Here is a 20,913-nt window from a genome sequence, read left to right on the forward strand (position 1 = left end):
AACAGCGAGAAATCCGTACACGGCTTATTTGACGCGAATGGCGTTCAATTCAGCGCCATATGCCAGTTTTTGACTTAAGTTTTTAGTGCAGCGAGCAATCCGTAAAGCTCATTTGACACGAATGGAGTTCCATTCAGTGCAAATGCAAGTTATTTCTGTTTTCATTAACGAGGTTTGAAAAAAAATTTAGGTAGCTAAATTTGAAAAAAAAGCATCACACAAATATAGCTATTGCTCGTTTTTATAATTTCAGATGTAACGGATAGAGTCAACGGAATCATGCTGTTATGTGTCAACATTGCTATAACGACTCTAAAAATGATTTGAAAACGTTTTTTTTAAAATCATTTTTCTCTGAAAATGACTAGAAAATGATTTTCGATGCGATGTTAGACAGAAACAGCTGATTTCAGTCGCTGATAAATCTCTTTCTTGGCACTCCGAAGCTCATAACTGCCTTCGTCTCGCTTATAAGTGACATCCAGTGGGTAGATGAGACTCGAAACCTTCTCCTCCCAGACCGAATGGCCAACCTGAAACTTGAAGTGGTTTGGCTTGCCTTCTATTTGCTTTAGCCACGCCAAGCGCACGCTCTGACCATCTGCGCTGTACTTTAAAACCTTAGCCAAGAATATCTCGGGCGATTTAGCTCGTGCATCAGCCGGTATAAGAGCGCATATTTCTCCAGGAGCGGGTAGATCACGTTCTTCCCCTGATGAATCATCCTCGACTTCGTCGTCAACATTGCAAGATGTACCTGGAACGTCGTCCACTATGGCGTTAACTGCTGATTGATTAAGGTAGTGCAATGCGCGTTTCGTTCTTTCCTGTTGACTTCTTTTGTCGTAGACCTGCATTTGAGTGCGCAAACTGTGCTTACAGACACGAGCTAAGCTTTCTGCCAGCTGTACATCGGAACTTTCTTTGCTAGACCTAAAGTTTTCCACCAATGCGTGTCGCATTTCGTTCATTGTGCAGTGAAAGCCGAGATTCTCCCGAAAGATTTTCGCCAAGTAACTGGAGAAAGATCCCGGTGATTTAAAAAATGAGCCTCGGTTGTTGACAAAAAAAAAGTCATGACTACAGCCCCGGGGTATGAGCTTTAGTCGCGACCGTTCGACGTAACGCTTAACATGAAAATCCACGAAATGAAATTCGCTCATTTCTATGACATTCGGGCCGTATCTTTTCACCGTTTTGTAACCTTTCTCGACGAGACGGGTGACTCCGTTTTTCGCAAACACCATAAAGTTCTCTCCGTTCGGTAGCTTCCCGACGATTTCATCAACTTCGTTCTCTGGGATATCTGTAACGATGCGAAGGGTTCTGAACTCTTTAGCACGGCCTGGATTTATCGCAAAAAGTAGCAATAGTGTGAAATTCATGTGCAGACGTGCTTTCTGTCGCACATCGAGTTCGTCTTCGAATTGTTGATGAAGGGAACGGGTTAATTCTTGAAATTGCGGCCAAAACAGCCTTCTCTTCTCAGGTTCTTTGGTGGATTCCAAAACAGCATGCTCTCTGAGGAGTTGGTTCTGAAGGGCGCGAAGATCACTAATGCTATCCACTGCGTCATAATTTCCGCGACTCTCGTTTGCATGCAGGAATTTCGCAACCCTTATGAAGGACATTACATAAAGGGCAGCAGTGTTGTTCTTAACTCGCCGGCTATGCTTTATGTGCTTGATAAAGGATTCCACGATATTCATATTTTCCACCAATTCCAATCGAATGTCTAGCTTCAACGTGCGCGAACAATAAGCCAAAAAGATCACTAACCGTTCCAAAGTTTTCGCCCACGTGACATCCGACAGTTTGGACTGTCTGCGCTTAAAATTCAAGTCTGATTGAAAGAATTCCTTCATTTCACTCACACGTTTAACGACGTTGGGGAAGCAATCTATATCTATATCTTTTTTATGAAACAGCTCGACAATGCCATAATCTTGTTCGCCAGCGCTTTCTTCCTCCGGTGAGGACTCGAAATTGGTATCGCTGTCCGAGGAATAACTTGACTCGGGTTCCGAGTCTGTCGAAATCTGCTCATCGACTATTTGTTCCTGTGATTCTGAAAACCCAGTCATTGGCTTTTCTACGGCTAAACTTCCCGGAGAAGAATTCAAGAGATTTTCTACTAAGAAATTGGTACTTAACCCATGTTTTTTGGGAGGCATAGTGGACTCTACATTATCCCTTGAAAAAATGTCCCCTACGTTCTGACTTTGTCCTCCCCCGTGTGTGTAGTTAGTATCGCTACTATCACTAAGATTACTTAAGAAAGGTCCATACAGTTTTTTAGAGTTTTCCTTTCTTTCTTCGCGTGAATCGTGATAAGCTTCAAGAATGACAACGTCTCGTTTGGAAATCAGCGAGAGGAATTTGTAACAGGCCAAGTAAGGTCTAGCAGTTCTCAACTTGTTCTGAATTTCTTGAGGCGCCTTCAACAGCTTAAGACCAAGATTTCTCATGCGACTTTTAATCGTACTTTTAGGAATGTTAGGAAATAGTTTATCGCAGACCTCAACGAAGACGAAGTGAAGACTTCCATAGCACGATACTGGTTCGATTTTCCGCTGTTGGATTGGGATTATTTCTTCGGAAACAGAGTACTGACTTTGGAAAGTTGCCTGTGGGGGGAAAGAGAGGTCTGTTAGTTTTTGGAAACCAAAATCCTACTTCATTCATCTGTGCGCCACAGAGTTGTGTACGCTATGCTCCACTCGCGCAAATGTGATATATTTCGGAGTTTTCACTAGCCCACAAGAAGGAAACTCAATACCCTTCAATATATTTTGATTTTGAAATAAATCACACTTGGTGCCATTGGCGTTTGCTTTATGCAAAAACCGCATAATTCGCCCGATCAAAGAATGATTTCACTCAAAATTAGCCATGCAGTGACTGCATTCCTTTGCATTTACTAAATGACCAGTTAAGTATTTAACCAGTTAAGTGCTTAACTAGCGCTTTCGTAATTGATTCGCACCTACTCATCAGTGAAATTTAGTAAAAGTTATCACGAGTACTTAATTAACTGTGACGGAGTTTTTGAGATGAACTAGTAACACCTGGTTTAAACTGAAATAAGTTATGTGATTTGAATCTTACCGTCTCCCTTCCATCCCATGAAGGTGGTGCAGGAATTCGTAATCCGATTGCGTCGAACGCTCCAGAGGTCTAAAAAACAGAATCGCAATTTAGATTTTCAGATAGTACAATTAAGTAGGTCAACATTGTTAGCTACTTTGCAACACGAGAAAGCGTCCAAGTTTAGTCTGTAAGCTTACTAATTTTATCTCTACATTCACCCACCGAGTGCAATGAATTCATTTCTCCAGTTGTTTTCGCTACGCTGTTTCCATCCGAAAAATGGGCCTAGCGGGGAACAAAAATAACAAAAAAATTATTATTTACCAGGGTTCGAACAAAACTCCCTCTCAATCATCTGATTATGGTACTCAATTTTAATGGCTTATTTACGTAGTCTGTTTCCCTAGCTGGGTATTTTAGCACAGAATAATTTCGGTACCAGAGCTCTTAAGTCGCTAGTGGTGTTTGATTTATAAAGAAGCTGTAGAATTTCGCTGGTGTTAAAATGATTTCATTCAAAATTATCAATGATAGCAGACAGCTTTACATTTACTTCGATGAGTATTAAGTATTTAAGCACTGAAATGTTGTTATAACCGGCGCTTTCGTAATCTGTGCGCAATTGTTTAAAGTGCTAAGAACTGAAATGAAACAAATACGATATGTGATTTTTATCTTACCGGCCTAAGGCGAAGTGCCGGACTTTGTAATCCGATTGCGTGAAGTGCCCGAGGTCTAAAAAAGAAACAGAAAAATCGAAATTTAGAGTTTCAAATAATACAATTAAAAAAGCCAACATTTAAGGCTCGAGTCTGGCTTTGCAAGACAACAAAGCTTCCTTGATTAGTTTGTAGCTTATTTTAAGACTACATTTACCTAGCAAGTGCCGCCGGAATTCTTTCCTCCAGATTGTATTGCTGCCTTACGCTGTTCGCATCCGGAAAATAGGTCTAGCAGAAAAAAAGATAACAAAAACACTAATTACTAACTGGAATTTGATAAACGTTAAGCACAACTCAACTAAGTGTTAAACTACTCTACTAAACTCCCCCTTAATTATGGAACTACATTTCAATATTTCATCGTCACCCAGATTTCCCATTTTACGCTTGAAATCTTAGCGGTAAAAAAATAGATTTCGAATGCTTGTATTATGGCCTTACTCTAGTTCATTGTATATTATTTCTATCTTGTTAAGCCCTCTTACCTTGTGCTGTTGACTGTTTGACGGCCTTGTTAGTAAGCACTCCAGGGGTGAAGAAATATCATTTTTAACAGTCTTCCATCACTGAATCGCTCTTTTTTAGTGTTAGCTGCGGAAGAGTGTTCTAAGGAAACCAAATTGCGTATCAGGAAGTGTTCCAAGTAAATTCTAGTTTATCCACAATTTCACATTGCAAAAACATGCCAAATAAACGAAGTTAAAATAAATAGCTCACAGGAAGGGGCGAGGCTTTTGTGGAGGAAAAATATGGCTTTTCTTTGTCAGCAAGAAAGCAACACGAGCAACCCGGCGTTGACGACTTGAACAGTTGTTCTAGTCGGTAAAAGATGTTGTTTACCTATTTTATGGTTCAAAATCAACTCACTTTTTCTCGACGACTATGGTAAAGCCGAGCTCCTTCTTCGCTTGAGATTCAGAAGATAATGAGGGCAAAGGAGCTTCTTGCTGGTACAAATCACCCAGTGTTATCTAGCGCGTTCATCAATGAAGCGACCACAATGTGCTCTGTGTCTTAAAACCTGAAGCCAGCTTTGACTCCTGAACTGAAAGCTTTGAGAAAAAAGGAAGAAATCTGTGAGATAACGTCATGGCACTTCACATCGCATCTTCCATTTCTCTCGTGGATACAAACTAGGAACAGATCAGAGCATACACCAAACAGCCATTGTTACTTTTTTGAAACAATGGGGTGTTTACTGAAGGACATATCCAATTCCTTTCAACAAGGCGATTTAAAGAAGGGACGGATTGAACAGAAGAACCTTGAAACACATTGGGTAGAAGTGATAAACCGTAGTTTAAAAACTTTCCCGAAGCCTGTTGTATAGTGTTATTTTATTGAATCTTTCTGAAAGGTATAGCATTCACTACCAGACAAGAAATTATCAATGCATACTTTTAAAGAGAGATACTATCTTCAGGAATGGAATGATCGAAAAGCTTTCGATCTGAGAACCATGCTTTTAAAGAGTCACGTTCATTCTCAAATGACGCGCTCATAAGGATCAACATTGACAGCTGTATTTACTGTGTACCGATAAGGTTAGTACAGCGTGATACTTAATATATTGCGTAAAATTAGTTGAAGATACCAAGAGATTTTATCGCATCACCGGTAACTAATCTCCGTGATCTAAAAAAGTCATTAAAAATAGACTGTTTTCACAATAGATCCAGTTCACAGTCAGTCAATAGATCCATCAAATTATGCATCAAGCAAGCAGTAAACAGCAAACGAGTGCTTACTTTTACTGGAAAAAAGGAAGTCGTCGGTGGACATCTTGTCTTGCAATCATTCACATGCAGACTTGGACACCAACATGGAGAAAAAATGCCTCGGGGAGGATATAGGCTGGATGTCAGACCGCAGTAAGGACAAATATGGACCATCCTAGAGCCCAGAGAGAAAGAGAGAGAGAGAGAGAGAACAAGAATTTATTGATTAAAAATCCTGGCTCATTAAAAAATACACACAGTCATTCCACCCAAGTAAAACAATGTCTCAACCAGGCTGACTCTATGTACCTGTCGACATTGCCGTCCGTATAACATGCATCTTCAAATTCTCCTCAACCCAAAGCTCAACCAAAAAAACTATTTCTCCAAGCCCACTACCAGTTTTCTATCAACATTCAAATCAAGTAATATTCACTTTTTCAGTGACTTGAAAATTAAGGCTTCAAAGCCTGATGGCATGTACAATAAAAGGCAAGTCTGCAGCTTTGATCATGCACCCCCCTCCCTATTAATTCACTTCTCAACTTTCTATGAAGAGTTCAAATGAGAATAAATTCACTGAGAATAAACTAAGATCCTATTCAGAGGGATCCAAGAGTCACTTCTCAACTTTCTTAAGAGTTCAAATGAGAATCAATTCAATGAGAATAAAAATTAGAAGGTCTGATTAACTAAGAAATTCTCAAGACATCTATGACACGCGCTGACTTGAAAATTAAGGCTTCAAAGCCTGATGGCATGTACAATAAAAGGCAAGTCTGCAGCTTTGATCATGCACCCCCCTCCCTATTAATTCACTTCTCAACTTTCTATGAAGAGTTCAAATGAGAATAAATTCACTGAGAATAAACTAAGATCCTATTCAGAGGGATCCAAGAGTCACTTCTCAACTTTCTTAAGAGTTCAAATGAGAATCAATTCAATGAGAATAAAAATTATAAGGTCTGATTAACTAAGAAATTCTCAAGACATCTATGACACGCGCTGACTTGAAAATTAAGGCTTCAAAGCCTGATGGCATGTACAATAAAAGGCAAGTCTGCAGCTTTGATCATGCACCCCCCTCCCTATTAATTCACTTCTCAACTTTCTATCAAGAGTTCAAATGAGAATAAATTCACTGAGAATAAACTAAGATCCTATTCAGAGGGATCCAAGAGTCACTTCTCAACTTTCTTAAGAGTTCAAATGAGAATCAATTCAATGAGAATAAAAATTATAAGGTCTGATTAACTAAGAAATTCTCAAGACATCTATGACACGCGCTGACTTGAAAATTAAGGCTTCAAAGCCTGATGGCATGTACAATAAAAGGCAAGTCTGCAGCTTTGATCATGCACCCCCCTCCCTATTAATTCACTTCTCAACTTTCTATCAAGAGTTCAAATGAGAATAAATTCACTGAGAATAAACTAAGATCCTATTCAGAGGGATCCAAGAGTCACTTCTCAACTTTCTTAAGAGTTCAAATGAGAATCAATTCAATGAGAATAAAAATTATAAGGTCTGATTAACTAAGAAATTCTCAAGACATCTATGACACGCGCTGACTTGAAAATTAAGGCTTCAAAGCCTGATGGCATGTACAATAAAAGGCAAGTCTGCAGCTTTGATCATGCACCCCCCTCCCTATTAATTCACTTCTCAACTTTCTATGAAGAGTTCAAATGAGAATAAATTCACTGAGAATAAACTAAGATCCTATTCAGAGGGATCCAAGAGTCACTTCTCAACTTTCTTAAGAGTTCAAATGAGAATCAATTCAATGAGAATAAAAATTATAAGGTCTGATTAACTAAGAAATTCTCAAGACATCTATGACACGCGCTGACTTGAAAATTAAGGCTTCAAAGCCTGATGGCATGTACAATAAAAGGCAAGTCTGCAGCTTTGATCATGCACCCCCCTCCCTATTAATTCACTTCTCAACTTTCTATGAAGAGTTCAAATGAGAATAAATTCACTGAGAATAAACTAAGATCCTATTCAGAGGGATCCAAGAGTCACTTCTCAACTTTCTTAAGAGTTCAAATGAGAATCAATTCAATGAGAATAAAAATTATAAGGTCTGATTAACTAAGAAATTCTCAAGACATCTATGACACGCGCTGACTTGAAAATTAAGGCTTCAAAGCCTGATGGCATGTACAATAAAAGGCAAGTCTGCAGCTTTGATCATGCACCCCCCTCCCTATTAATTCACTTCTCAACTTTCTATCAAGAGTTCAAATGAGAATAAATTCACTGAGAATAAACTAAGATCCTATTCAGAGGGATCCAAGAGTCACTTCTCAACTTTCTTAAGAGTTCAAATGAGAATCAATTCAATGAGAATAAAAATTATAAGGTCTGATTAACTAAGAAATTCTCAAGACATCTATGACACGCGCTGACTTGAAAATTAAGGCTTCAAAGCCTGATGGCATGTACAATAAAAGGCAAGTCTGCAGCTTTGATCATGCACCCCCCTCCCTATTAATTCACTTCTCAACTTTCTATCAAGAGTTCAAATGAGAATAAATTCACTGAGAATAAACTAAGATCCTATTCAGAGGGATCCAAGAGTCACTTCTCAACTTTCTTAAGAGTTCAAATGAGAATCAATTCAATGAGAATAAAAATTATAAGGTCTGATTAACTAAGAAATTCTCAAGACATCTATGACACGCGCTGACTTGAAAATTAAGGCTTCAAAGCCTGATGGCATGTACAATAAAAGGCAAGTCTGCAGCTTTGATCATGCACCCCCCTCCCTATTAATTCACTTCTCAACTTTCTATGAAGAGTTCAAATGAGAATAAATTCACTGAGAATAAACTAAGATCCTATTCAGAGGGATCCAAGAGTCACTTCTCAACTTTCTTAAGAGTTCAAATGAGAATCAATTCAATGAGAATAAAAATTATAAGGTCTGATTAACTAAGAAATTCTCAAGACATCTATGACACGCGCTGACTTGAAAATTAAGGCTTCAAAGCCTGATGGCATGTACAACAAAAGGCAAGTCTGCAGCTTTGATCATGCACCCCCCTCCCTATTAATTCACTTCTCAACTTTCTATCAAGAGTTCAAATGAGAATAAATTCACTGAGAATAAACTAAGATCCTATTCAGAGGGATCCAAGAGTCACTTCTCAACTTTCTTAAGAGTTCAAATGAGAATCAATTCAATGAGAATAAAAATTATAAGGTCTGATTAACTAAGAAATTCTCAAGACATCTATGACACGCGCTGACTTGAAAATTAAGGCTTCAAAGCCTGATGGCATGTACAATAAAAGGCAAGTCTGCAGCTTTGATCATGCACCCCCCTCCCTATTAATTCACTTCTCAACTTTCTATGAAGAGTTCAAATGAGAATAAATTCACTGAGAATAAACTAAGATCCTATTCAGAGGGATCCAAGAGTCACTTCTCAACTTTCTTAAGAGTTCAAATGAGAATCAATTCAATGAGAATAAAAATTATAAGGTCTGATTAACTAAGAAATTCTCAAGACATCTATGACACGCGCTGACTTGAAAATTAAGGCTTCAAAGCCTGATGGCATGTACAATAAAAGGCAAGTCTGCAGCTTTGATCATGCACCCCCCTCCCTATTAATTCACTTCTCAACTTTCTATCAAGAGTTCAAATGAGAATAAATTCACTGAGAATAAACTAAGATCCTATTCAGAGGGATCCAAGAGTCACTTCTCAACTTTCTTAAGAGTTCAAATGAGAATCAATTCAATGAGAATAAAAATTATAAGGTCTGATTAACTAAGAAATTCTCAAGACATCTATGACACGCGCTGACTTGAAAATTAAGGCTTCAAAGCCTGATGGCATGTACAATAAAAGGCAAGTCTGCAGCTTTGATCATGCACCCCCCTCCCTATTAATTCACTTCTCAACTTTCTATCAAGAGTTCAAATGAGAATAAATTCACTGAGAATAAACTAAGATCCTATTCAGAGGGATCCAAGAGTCACTTCTCAACTTTCTTAAGAGTTCAAATGAGAATCAATTCAATGAGAATAAAAATTATAAGGTCTGATTAACTAAGAAATTCTCAAGACATCTATGACACGCGCTGACTTGAAAATTAAGGCTTCAAAGCCTGATGGCATGTACAATAAAAGGCAAGTCTGCAGCTTTGATCATGCACCCCCCTCCCTATTAATTCACTTCTCAACTTTCTATCAAGAGTTCAAATGAGAATAAATTCACTGAGAATAAACTAAGATCCTATTCAGAGGGATCCAAGAGTCACTTCTCAACTTTCTTAAGAGTTCAAATGAGAATCAATTCAATGAGAATAAAAATTATAAGGTCTGATTAACTAAGAAATTCTCAAGACATCTATGACACGCGCTGACTTGAAAATTAAGGCTTCAAAGCCTGATGGCATGTACAATAAAAGGCAAGTCTGCAGCTTTGATCATGCACCCCCCTCCCTATTAATTCACTTCTCAACTTTCTATCAAGAGTTCAAATGAGAATAAATTCACTGAGAATAAACTAAGATCCTATTCAGAGGGATCCAAGAGTCACTTCTCAACTTTCTTAAGAGTTCAAATGAGAATCAATTCAATGAGAATAAAAATTATAAGGTCTGATTAACTAAGAAATTCTCAAGACATCTATGACACGCGCTGACTTGAAAATTAAGGCTTCAAAGCCTGATGGCATGTACAATAAAAGGCAAGTCTGCAGCTTTGATCATGCACCCCCCTCCCTATTAATTCACTTCTCAACTTTCTATCAAGAGTTCAAATGAGAATAAATTCACTGAGAATAAACTAAGATCCTATTCAGAGGGATCCAAGAGTCACTTCTCAACTTTCTTAAGAGTTCAAATGAGAATCAATTCAATGAGAATAAAAATTATAAGGTCTGATTAACTAAGAAATTCTCAAGACATCTATGACACGCGCTGACTTGAAAATTAAGGCTTCAAAGCCTGATGGCATGTACAATAAAAGGCAAGTCTGCAGCTTTGATCATGCACCCCCCTCCCTATTAATTCACTTCTCAACTTTCTATCAAGAGTTCAAATGAGAATAAATTCACTGAGAATAAACTAAGATCCTATTCAGAGGGATCCAAGAGTCACTTCTCAACTTTCTTAAGAGTTCAAATGAGAATCAATTCAATGAGAATAAAAATTATAAGGTCTGATTAACTAAGAAATTCTCAAGACATCTATGACACGCGCTGACTTGAAAATTAAGGCTTCAAAGCCTGATGGCATGTACAATAAAAGGCAAGTCTGCAGCTTTGATCATGCACCCCCCTCCCTATTAATTCACTTCTCAACTTTCTATCAAGAGTTCAAATGAGAATAAATTCACTGAGAATAAACTAAGATCCTATTCAGAGGGATCCAAGAGTCACTTCTCAACTTTCTTAAGAGTTCAAATGAGAATCAATTCAATGAGAATAAAAATTATAAGGTCTGATTAACTAAGAAATTCTCAAGACATCTATGACACGCGCTGACTTGAAAATTAAGGCTTCAAAGCCTGATGGCATGTACAATAAAAGGCAAGTCTGCAGCTTTGATCATGCACCCCCCTCCCTATTAATTCACTTCTCAACTTTCTATCAAGAGTTCAAATGAGAATAAATTCACTGAGAATAAACTAAGATCCTATTCAGAGGGATCCAAGAGTCACTTCTCAACTTTCTTAAGAGTTCAAATGAGAATCAATTCAATGAGAATAAAAATTATAAGGTCTGATTAACTAAGAAATTCTCAAGACATCTATGACACGCGCTGACTTGAAAATTAAGGCTTCAAAGCCTGATGGCATGTACAATAAAAGGCAAGTCTGCAGCTTTGATCATGCACCCCCCTCCCTATTAATTCACTTCTCAACTTTCTATCAAGAGTTCAAATGAGAATAAATTCACTGAGAATAAACTAAGATCCTATTCAGAGGGATCCAAGAGTCACTTCTCAACTTTCTTAAGAGTTCAAATGAGAATCAATTCAATGAGAATAAAAATTATAAGGTCTGATTAACTAAGAAATTCTCAAGACATCTATGACACGCGCTGACTTGAAAATTAAGGCTTCAAAGCCTGATGGCATGTACAATAAAAGGCAAGTCTGCAGCTTTGATCATGCACCCCCCTCCCTATTAATTCACTTCTCAACTTTCTATCAAGAGTTCAAATGAGAATAAATTCACTGAGAATAAACTAAGATCCTATTCAGAGGGATCCAAGAGTCACTTCTCAACTTTCTTAAGAGTTCAAATGAGAATCAATTCAATGAGAATAAAAATTATAAGGTCTGATTAACTAAGAAATTCTCAAGACATCTATGACACGCGCTGACTTGAAAATTAAGGCTTCAAAGCCTGATGGCATGTACAATAAAAGGCAAGTCTGCAGCTTTGATCATGCACCCCCCTCCCTATTAATTCACTTCTCAACTTTCTATCAAGAGTTCAAATGAGAATAAATTCACTGAGAATAAACTAAGATCCTATTCAGAGGGATCCAAGAGTCACTTCTCAACTTTCTTAAGAGTTCAAATGAGAATCAATTCAATGAGAATAAAAATTATAAGGTCTGATTAACTAAGAAATTCTCAAGACATCTATGACACGCGCTGACTTGAAAATTAAGGCTTCAAAGCCTGATGGCATGTACAATAAAAGGCAAGTCTGCAGCTTTGATCATGCACCCCCCTCCCTATTAATTCACTTCTCAACTTTCTATCAAGAGTTCAAATGAGAATAAATTCACTGAGAATAAACTAAGATCCTATTCAGAGGGATCCAAGAGTCACTTCTCAACTTTCTTAAGAGTTCAAATGAGAATCAATTCAATGAGAATAAAAATTATAAGGTCTGATTAACTAAGAAATTCTCAAGACATCTATGACACGCGCTGACTTGAAAATTAAGGCTTCAAAGCCTGATGGCATGTACAATAAAAGGCAAGTCTGCAGCTTTGATCATGCACCCCCCTCCCTATTAATTCACTTCTCAACTTTCTATCAAGAGTTCAAATGAGAATAAATTCACTGAGAATAAACTAAGATCCTATTCAGAGGGATCCAAGAGTCACTTCTCAACTTTCTTAAGAGTTCAAATGAGAATCAATTCAATGAGAATAAAAATTATAAGGTCTGATTAACTAAGAAATTCTCAAGACATCTATGACACGCGCTGACTTGAAAATTAAGGCTTCAAAGCCTGATGGCATGTACAATAAAAGGCAAGTCTGCAGCTTTGATCATGCACCCCCCTCCCTATTAATTCACTTCTCAACTTTCTATCAAGAGTTCAAATGAGAATAAATTCACTGAGAATAAACTAAGATCCTATTCAGAGGGATCCAAGAGTCACTTCTCAACTTTCTTAAGAGTTCAAATGAGAATCAATTCAATGAGAATAAAAATTATAAGGTCTGATTAACTAAGAAATTCTCAAGACATCTATGACACGCGCTGACTTGAAAATTAAGGCTTCAAAGCCTGATGGCATGTACAATAAAAGGCAAGTCTGCAGCTTTGATCATGCACCCCCCTCCCTATTAATTCACTTCTCAACTTTCTATCAAGAGTTCAAATGAGAATAAATTCACTGAGAATAAACTAAGATCCTATTCAGAGGGATCCAAGAGTCACTTCTCAACTTTCTTAAGAGTTCAAATGAGAATCAATTCAATGAGAATAAAAATTATAAGGTCTGATTAACTAAGAAATTCTCAAGACATCTATGACACGCGCTGACTTGAAAATTAAGGCTTCAAAGCCTGATGGCATGTACAATAAAAGGCAAGTCTGCAGCTTTGATCATGCACCCCCCTCCCTATTAATTCACTTCTCAACTTTCTATCAAGAGTTCAAATGAGAATAAATTCACTGAGAATAAACTAAGATCCTATTCAGAGGGATCCAAGAGTCACTTCTCAACTTTCTTAAGAGTTCAAATGAGAATCAATTCAATGAGAATAAAAATTATAAGGTCTGATTAACTAAGAAATTCTCAAGACATCTATGACACGCGCTGACTTGAAAATTAAGGCTTCAAAGCCTGATGGCATGTACAATAAAAGGCAAGTCTGCAGCTTTGATCATGCACCCCCCTCCCTATTAATTCACTTCTCAACTTTCTATCAAGAGTTCAAATGAGAATAAATTCACTGAGAATAAACTAAGATCCTATTCAGAGGGATCCAAGAGTCACTTCTCAACTTTCTTAAGAGTTCAAATGAGAATCAATTCAATGAGAATAAAAATTATAAGGTCTGATTAACTAAGAAATTCTCAAGACATCTATGACACGCGCTGACTTGAAAATTAAGGCTTCAAAGCCTGATGGCATGTACAATAAAAGGCAAGTCTGCAGCTTTGATCATGCACCCCCCTCCCTATTAATTCACTTCTCAACTTTCTATCAAGAGTTCAAATGAGAATAAATTCACTGAGAATAAACTAAGATCCTATTCAGAGGGATCCAAGAGTCACTTCTCAACTTTCTTAAGAGTTCAAATGAGAATCAATTCAATGAGAATAAAAATTATAAGGTCTGATTAACTAAGAAATTCTCAAGACATCTATGACACGCGCTGACTTGAAAATTAAGGCTTCAAAGCCTGATGGCATGTACAATAAAAGGCAAGTCTGCAGCTTTGATCATGCACCCCCCTCCCTATTAATTCACTTCTCAACTTTCTATCAAGAGTTCAAATGAGAATAAATTCACTGAGAATAAACTAAGATCCTATTCAGAGGGATCCAAGAGTCACTTCTCAACTTTCTTAAGAGTTCAAATGAGAATCAATTCAATGAGAATAAAAATTATAAGGTCTGATTAACTAAGAAATTCTCAAGACATCTATGACACGCGCTGACTTGAAAATTAAGGCTTCAAAGCCTGATGGCATGTACAATAAAAGGCAAGTCTGCAGCTTTGATCATGCACCCCCCTCCCTATTAATTCACTTCTCAACTTTCTATCAAGAGTTCAAATGAGAATAAATTCACTGAGAATAAACTAAGATCCTATTCAGAGGGATCCAAGAGTCACTTCTCAACTTTCTTAAGAGTTCAAATGAGAATCAATTCAATGAGAATAAAAATTATAAGGTCTGATTAACTAAGAAATTCTCAAGACATCTATGACACGCGCTGACTTGAAAATTAAGGCTTCAAAGCCTGATGGCATGTACAATAAAAGGCAAGTCTGCAGCTTTGATCATGCACCCCCCTCCCTATTAATTCACTTCTCAACTTTCTATCAAGAGTTCAAATGAGAATAAATTCACTGAGAATAAACTAAGATCCTATTCAGAGGGATCCAAGAGTCACTTCTCAACTTTCTTAAGAGTTCAAATGAGAATCAATTCAATGAGAATAAAAATTATAAGGTCTGATTAACTAAGAAATTCTCAAGACATCTATGACACGCGCTGACTTGAAAATTAAGGCTTCAAAGCCTGATGGCATGTACAATAAAAGGCAAGTCTGCAGCTTTGATCATGCACCCCCCTCCCTATTAATTCACTTCTCAACTTTCTATCAAGAGTTCAAATGAGAATAAATTCACTGAGAATAAACTAAGATCCTATTCAGAGGGATCCAAGAGTCACTTCTCAACTTTCTTAAGAGTTCAAATGAGAATCAATTCAATGAGAATAAAAATTATAAGGTCTGATTAACTAAGAAATTCTCAAGACATCTATGACACGCGCTGACTTGAAAATTAAGGCTTCAAAGCCTGATGGCATGTACAATAAAAGGCAAGTCTGCAGCTTTGATCATGCACCCCCCTCCCTATTAATTCACTTCTCAACTTTCTATCAAGAGTTCAAATGAGAATAAATTCACTGAGAATAAACTAAGATCCTATTCAGAGGGATCCAAGAGTCACTTCTCAACTTTCTTAAGAGTTCAAATGAGAATCAATTCAATGAGAATAAAAATTATAAGGTCTGATTAACTAAGAAATTCTCAAGACATCTATGACACGCGCTGACTTGAAAATTAAGGCTTCAAAGCCTGATGGCATGTACAATAAAAGGCAAGTCTGCAGCTTTGATCATGCACCCCCCTCCCTATTAATTCACTTCTCAACTTTCTATCAAGAGTTCAAATGAGAATAAATTCACTGAGAATAAACTAAGATCCTATTCAGAGGGATCCAAGAGTCACTTCTCAACTTTCTTAAGAGTTCAAATGAGAATCAATTCAATGAGAATAAAAATTATAAGGTCTGATTAACTAAGAAATTCTCAAGACATCTATGACACGCGCTGACTTGAAAATTAAGGCTTCAAAGCCTGATGGCATGTACAATAAAAGGCAAGTCTGCAGCTTTGATCATGCACCCCCCTCCCTATTAATTCACTTCTCAACTTTCTATCAAGAGTTCAAATGAGAATAAATTCACTGAGAATAAACTAAGATCCTATTCAGAGGGATCCAAGAGTCACTTCTCAACTTTCTTAAGAGTTCAAATGAGAATCAATTCAATGAGAATAAAAATTATAAGGTCTGATTAACTAAGAAATTCTCAAGACATCTATGACACGCGCTGACTTGAAAATTAAGGCTTCAAAGCCTGATGGCATGTACAATAAAAGGCAAGTCTGCAGCTTTGATCATGCACCCCCCTCCCTATTAATTCACTTCTCAACTTTCTATCAAGAGTTCAAATGAGAATAAATTCACTGAGAATAAACTAAGATCCTATTCAGAGGGATCCAAGAGTCACTTCTCAACTTTCTTAAGAGTTCAAATGAGAATCAATTCAATGAGAATAAAAATTATAAGGTCTGATTAACTAAGAAATTCTCAAGACATCTATGACACGCGCTGACTTGAAAATTAAGGCTTCAAAGCCTGATGGCATGTACAATAAAAGGCAAGTCTGCAGCTTTGATCATGCACCCCCCTCCCTATTAATTCACTTCTCAACTTTCTATCAAGAGTTCAAATGAGAATAAATTCACTGAGAATAAACTAAGATCCTATTCAGAGGGATCCAAGAGTCACTTCTCAACTTTCTTAAGAGTTCAAATGAGAATCAATTCAATGAGAATAAAAATTATAAGGTCTGATTAACTAAGAAATTCTCAAGACATCTATGACACGCGCTGACTTGAAAATTAAGGCTTCAAAGCCTGATGGCATGTACAATAAAAGGCAAGTCTGCAGCTTTGATCATGCACCCCCCTCCCTATTAATTCACTTCTCAACTTTCTATCAAGAGTTCAAATGAGAATAAATTCACTGAGAATAAACTAAGATCCTATTCAGAGGGATCCAAGAGTCACTTCTCAACTTTCTTAAGAGTTCAAATGAGAATCAATTCAATGAGAATAAAAATTATAAGGTCTGATTAACTAAGAAATTCTCAAGACATCTATGACACGCGCTGACTTGAAAATTAAGGCTTCAAAGCCTGATGGCATGTACAATAAAAGGCAAGTCTGCAGCTTTGATCATGCACCCCCCTCCCTATTAATTCACTTCTCAACTTTCTATCAAGAGTTCAAATGAGAATAAATTCACTGAGAATAAACTAAGATCCTATTCAGAGGGATCCAAGAGTCACTTCTCAACTTTCTTAAGAGTTCAAATGAGAATCAATTCAATGAGAATAAAAATTATAAGGTCTGATTAACTAAGAAATTCTCAAGACATCTATGACACGCGCTGACTTGAAAATTAAGGCTTCAAAGCCTGATGGCATGTACAATAAAAGGCAAGTCTGCAGCTTTGATCATGCACCCCCCTCCCTATTAATTCACTTCTCAACTTTCTATCAAGAGTTCAAATGAGAATAAATTCACTGAGAATAAACTAAGATCCTATTCAGAGGGATCCAAGAGTCACTTCTCAACTTTCTTAAGAGTTCAAATGAGAATCAATTCAATGAGAATAAAAATTATAAGGTCTGATTAACTAAGAAATTCTCAAGACATCTATGACACGCGCTGACTTGAAAATTAAGGCTTCAAAGCCTGATGGCATGTACAATAAAAGGCAAGTCTGCAGCTTTGATCATGCACCCCCCTCCCTATTAATTCACTTCTCAACTTTCTATCAAGAGTTCAAATGAGAATAAATTCACTGAGAATAAACTAAGATCCTATTCAGAGGGATCCAAGAGTCACTTCTCAACTTTCTTAAGAGTTCAAATGAGAATCAATTCAATGAGAATAAAAATTATAAGGTCTGATTAACTAAGAAATTCTCAAGACATCTATGACACGCGCTGACTTGAAAATTAAGGCTTCAAAGCCTGATGGCATGTACAATAAAAGGCAAGTCTGCAGCTTTGATCATGCACCCCCCTCCCTATTAATTCACTTCTCAACTTTCTATCAAGAGTTCAAATGAGAATAAATTCACTGAGAATAAACTAAGATCCTATTCAGAGGGATCCAAGAGTCACTTCTCAACTTTCTTAAGAGTTCAAAAGAGAATCAATTCAATGAGAATAAAAATTATAAGGTCTGATTAACTAAGAAATTCTCAAGACATCTATGACACGCGCTGACTTGAAAATTAAGGCTTCAAAGCCTGATGGCATGTACAATAAAAGGCAAGTCTGCAGCTTTGATCATGCACCCCCCTCCCTATTAATTCACTTCTCAACTTTCTATCAAGAGTTCAAATGAGAATAAATTCACTGAGAATAAACTAAGATCCTATTCAGAGGGATCCAAGAGTCACTTCTCAACTTTCTTAAGAGTTCAAATGAGAATCAATTCAATGAGAATAAAAATTATAAGGTCTGATTAACTAAGAAATTCTCAAGACATCTATGACACGCGCTGACTTGAAAATTAAGGCTTCAAAGCCTGATGGCATGTACAATAAAAGGCAAGTCTGCAGCTTTGATCATGCACCCCCCTCCCTATTAATTCACTTCTCAACTTTCTATCAAGAGTTCAAATGAGAATAAATTCACTGAGAATAAACTAAGATCCTATTCAGAGGGATCCAAGAGTCACTTCTCAACTTTCTTAAGAGTTCAAATGAGAATCAATTCAATGAGAATAAAAATTATAAGGTCTGATTAACTAAGAAATTCTCAAGACATCTATGACACGCGCTGACTTGAAAATTAAGGCTTCAAAGCCTGATGGCATGTACAATAAAAGGCAAGTCTGCAGCTTTGATCATGCACCCCCCTCCCTATTAATTCACTTCTCAACTTTCTATCAAGAGTTCAAATGAGAATAAATTCACTGAGAATAAACTAAGATCCTATTCAGAGGGATCCAAGAGTCACTTCTCAACTTTCTTAAGAGTTCAAATGAGAATCAATTCAATGAGAATAAAAATTATAAGGTCTGATTAACTAAGAAATTCTCAAGACATCTATGACACGCGCTGACTTGAAAATTAAGGCTTCAAAGCCTGATGGCATGTACAATAAAAGGCAAGTCTGCAGCTTTGATCATGCACCCCCCTCCCTATTAATTCACTTCTCAACTTTCTATCAAGAGTTCAAATGAGAATAAATTCACTGAGAATAAACTAAGATCCTATTCAGAGGGATCCAAGAGTCACTTCTCAACTTTCTTAAGAGTTCAAATGAGAATCAATTCAATGAGAATAAAAATTATAAGGTCTGATTAACTAAGAAATTCTCAAGACATCTATGACACGCGCTGACTTGAAAATTAAGGCTTCAAAGCCTGATGGCATGTACAATAAAAGGCAAGTCTGCAGCTTTGATCATGCACCCCCCTCCCTATTAATTCACTTCTCAACTTTCTATCAAGAGTTCAAATGAGAATAAATTCACTGAGAATAAACTAAGATCCTATTCAGAGGGATCCAAGAGTCACTTCTCAACTTTCTTAAGAGTTCAAATGAGAATCAATTCAATGAGAATAAAAATTATAAGGTCTGATTAACTAAGAAATTCTCAAGACATCTATGACACGCGCTGACTTGAAAATTAAGGCTTCAAAGCCTGATGGCATGTACAATAAAAGGCAAGTCTGCAGCTTTGATCATGCACCCCCCTCCCTATTAATTCACTTCTCAACTTTCTATCAAGAGTTCAAATGAGAATAAATTCACTGAGAATAAACTAAGATCCTATTCAGAGGGATCCAAGAGTCACTTCTCAACTTTCTTAAGAGTTCAAATGAGAATCAATTCAATGAGAATAAAAATTATAAGGTCTGATTAACTAAGAAATTCTCAAGACATCTATGACACGCGCTGACTTGAAAATTAAGGCTTCAAAGCCTGATGGCATGTACAATAAAAGGCAAGTCTGCAGCTTTGATCATGCACCCCCCTCCCTATTAATTCACTTCTCAACTTTCTATCAAGAGTTCAAATGAGAATAAATTCACTGAGAATAAACTAAGATCCTATTCAGAGGGATCCAAGAGTCACTTCTCAACTTTCTTAAGAGTTCAAATGAGAATCAATTCAATGAGAATAAAAATTATAAGGTCTGATTAACTAAGAAATTCTCAAGACATCTATGACACGCGCTGACTTGAAAATTAAGGCTTCAAAGCCTGATGGCATGTACAATAAAAGGCAAGTCTGCAGCTTTGATCATGCACCCCCCTCCCTATTAATTCACTTCTCAACTTTCTATGAAGAGTTCAAATGAGAATCAATTCACTGAGAATAAACTAAGATCCTATTCAGAGGGATCCAAGAGTCACTTCTCAACTTTCTTAAGAGTTCAAATGAGAATCAATTCAATGAGAATAAAAATTATAAGGTCTGATTAACTAAGAAATTCTCAAGACATCTATGACACGCGCTGACTTGAAAATTAAGGCTTCAAAGCCTGATGGCATGTACAATAAAAGGCAAGTCTGCAGCTTTGATCATGCACCCCCCTCCCTATTAATTCACTTCTCAACTTTCTATGAAGAGTTCAAATGAGAATCAATTCACTGAGAATAAACTAAGATCCTATTCAGAGGGATCCAAGAGTCACTTCTCAACTTTCTTAAGAGTTCAAATGAGAATCAATTCAATGAGAATAAAAATTATAAGGTCTGATTAACTAAGAAATTCTCAAGACATCTATGACACGCGCTGACTTGAAAATTAAGGCTTCAAAGCCTGATGGCATGTACAATAAAAGGCAAGTCTGCAGCTTTGATCATGCACCCCCCTCCCTATTAATTCACTTCTCAACTTTCTATGAAGAGTTCAAATGAGAATCAATTCACTGAGAATAAACTAAGATCCTATTCAGAGGGATCCAAGAGTCACTTCTCAACTTTCTTAAGAGTTCAAATGAGAATCAATTCAATGAGAATAAAAATTATAAGGTCTGATTAACTAAGAAATTCTCAAGACATCTATGACACGCGCTGACTTGAAAATTAAGGCTTCAAAGCCTGATGGCATGTACAATAAA

At 36.9% G+C, this 20,913-nt stretch overlaps 1 protein-coding gene across 2 annotated transcripts; it reads right to left on the bottom strand.

Moving 5' to 3' along the window:
• Nucleotides 1-200: 200 nt before the first annotated feature.
• On the bottom strand, nt 201-5,733 carry LOC145474682 (uncharacterized). Of its 2 annotated transcripts, XM_081455178.1 has the most exons (8): nt 5,561-5,733; nt 4,680-4,864; nt 4,298-4,418; nt 3,967-4,040; nt 3,771-3,825; nt 3,313-3,375; nt 3,109-3,177; nt 201-2,627 (listed from the first exon to the last, which is right to left on the bottom strand). In XM_081455178.1, exons 6-8 carry the CDS (start codon nt 3,328-3,330, stop codon nt 390-392), a joined length of 2,325 nt encoding a protein of 774 aa, XP_081311304.1. In that variant the 5' UTR covers nt 3,331-3,375; nt 3,771-3,825; nt 3,967-4,040; nt 4,298-4,418; nt 4,680-4,864; nt 5,561-5,733; the 3' UTR covers nt 201-389. The 2 variants fall into 2 exon arrangements, with proteins under 2 accessions (XP_081311304.1, XP_081311305.1); XM_081455179.1 differs by having other exon boundaries at nt 3,313-3,825; nt 4,298-4,864.
• Between the last annotated feature and the right edge of the window lie 15,180 nt (nt 5,734-20,913).

Source organism: Orbicella franksi, unplaced genomic scaffold (assembly GCF_964199315.1).
Source record: "Orbicella franksi unplaced genomic scaffold, jaOrbFran1.1 SCAFFOLD_151, whole genome shotgun sequence".
In the NCBI taxonomy this organism is placed as follows: Eukaryota; Metazoa; Cnidaria; class Anthozoa; order Scleractinia; family Merulinidae; genus Orbicella; species Orbicella franksi.

Bases quoted from the DNA above. Each gene is read 5' to 3' on its own strand.
- LOC145474682 (XM_081455178.1), bottom strand. The intron at 2,628-3,108 runs GTAAGATTCAAA...TTCCCCCCACAG, and splicing joins CATGGGATGGAAGGGAGACG to GCAACTTTCCAAAGTCAGTA.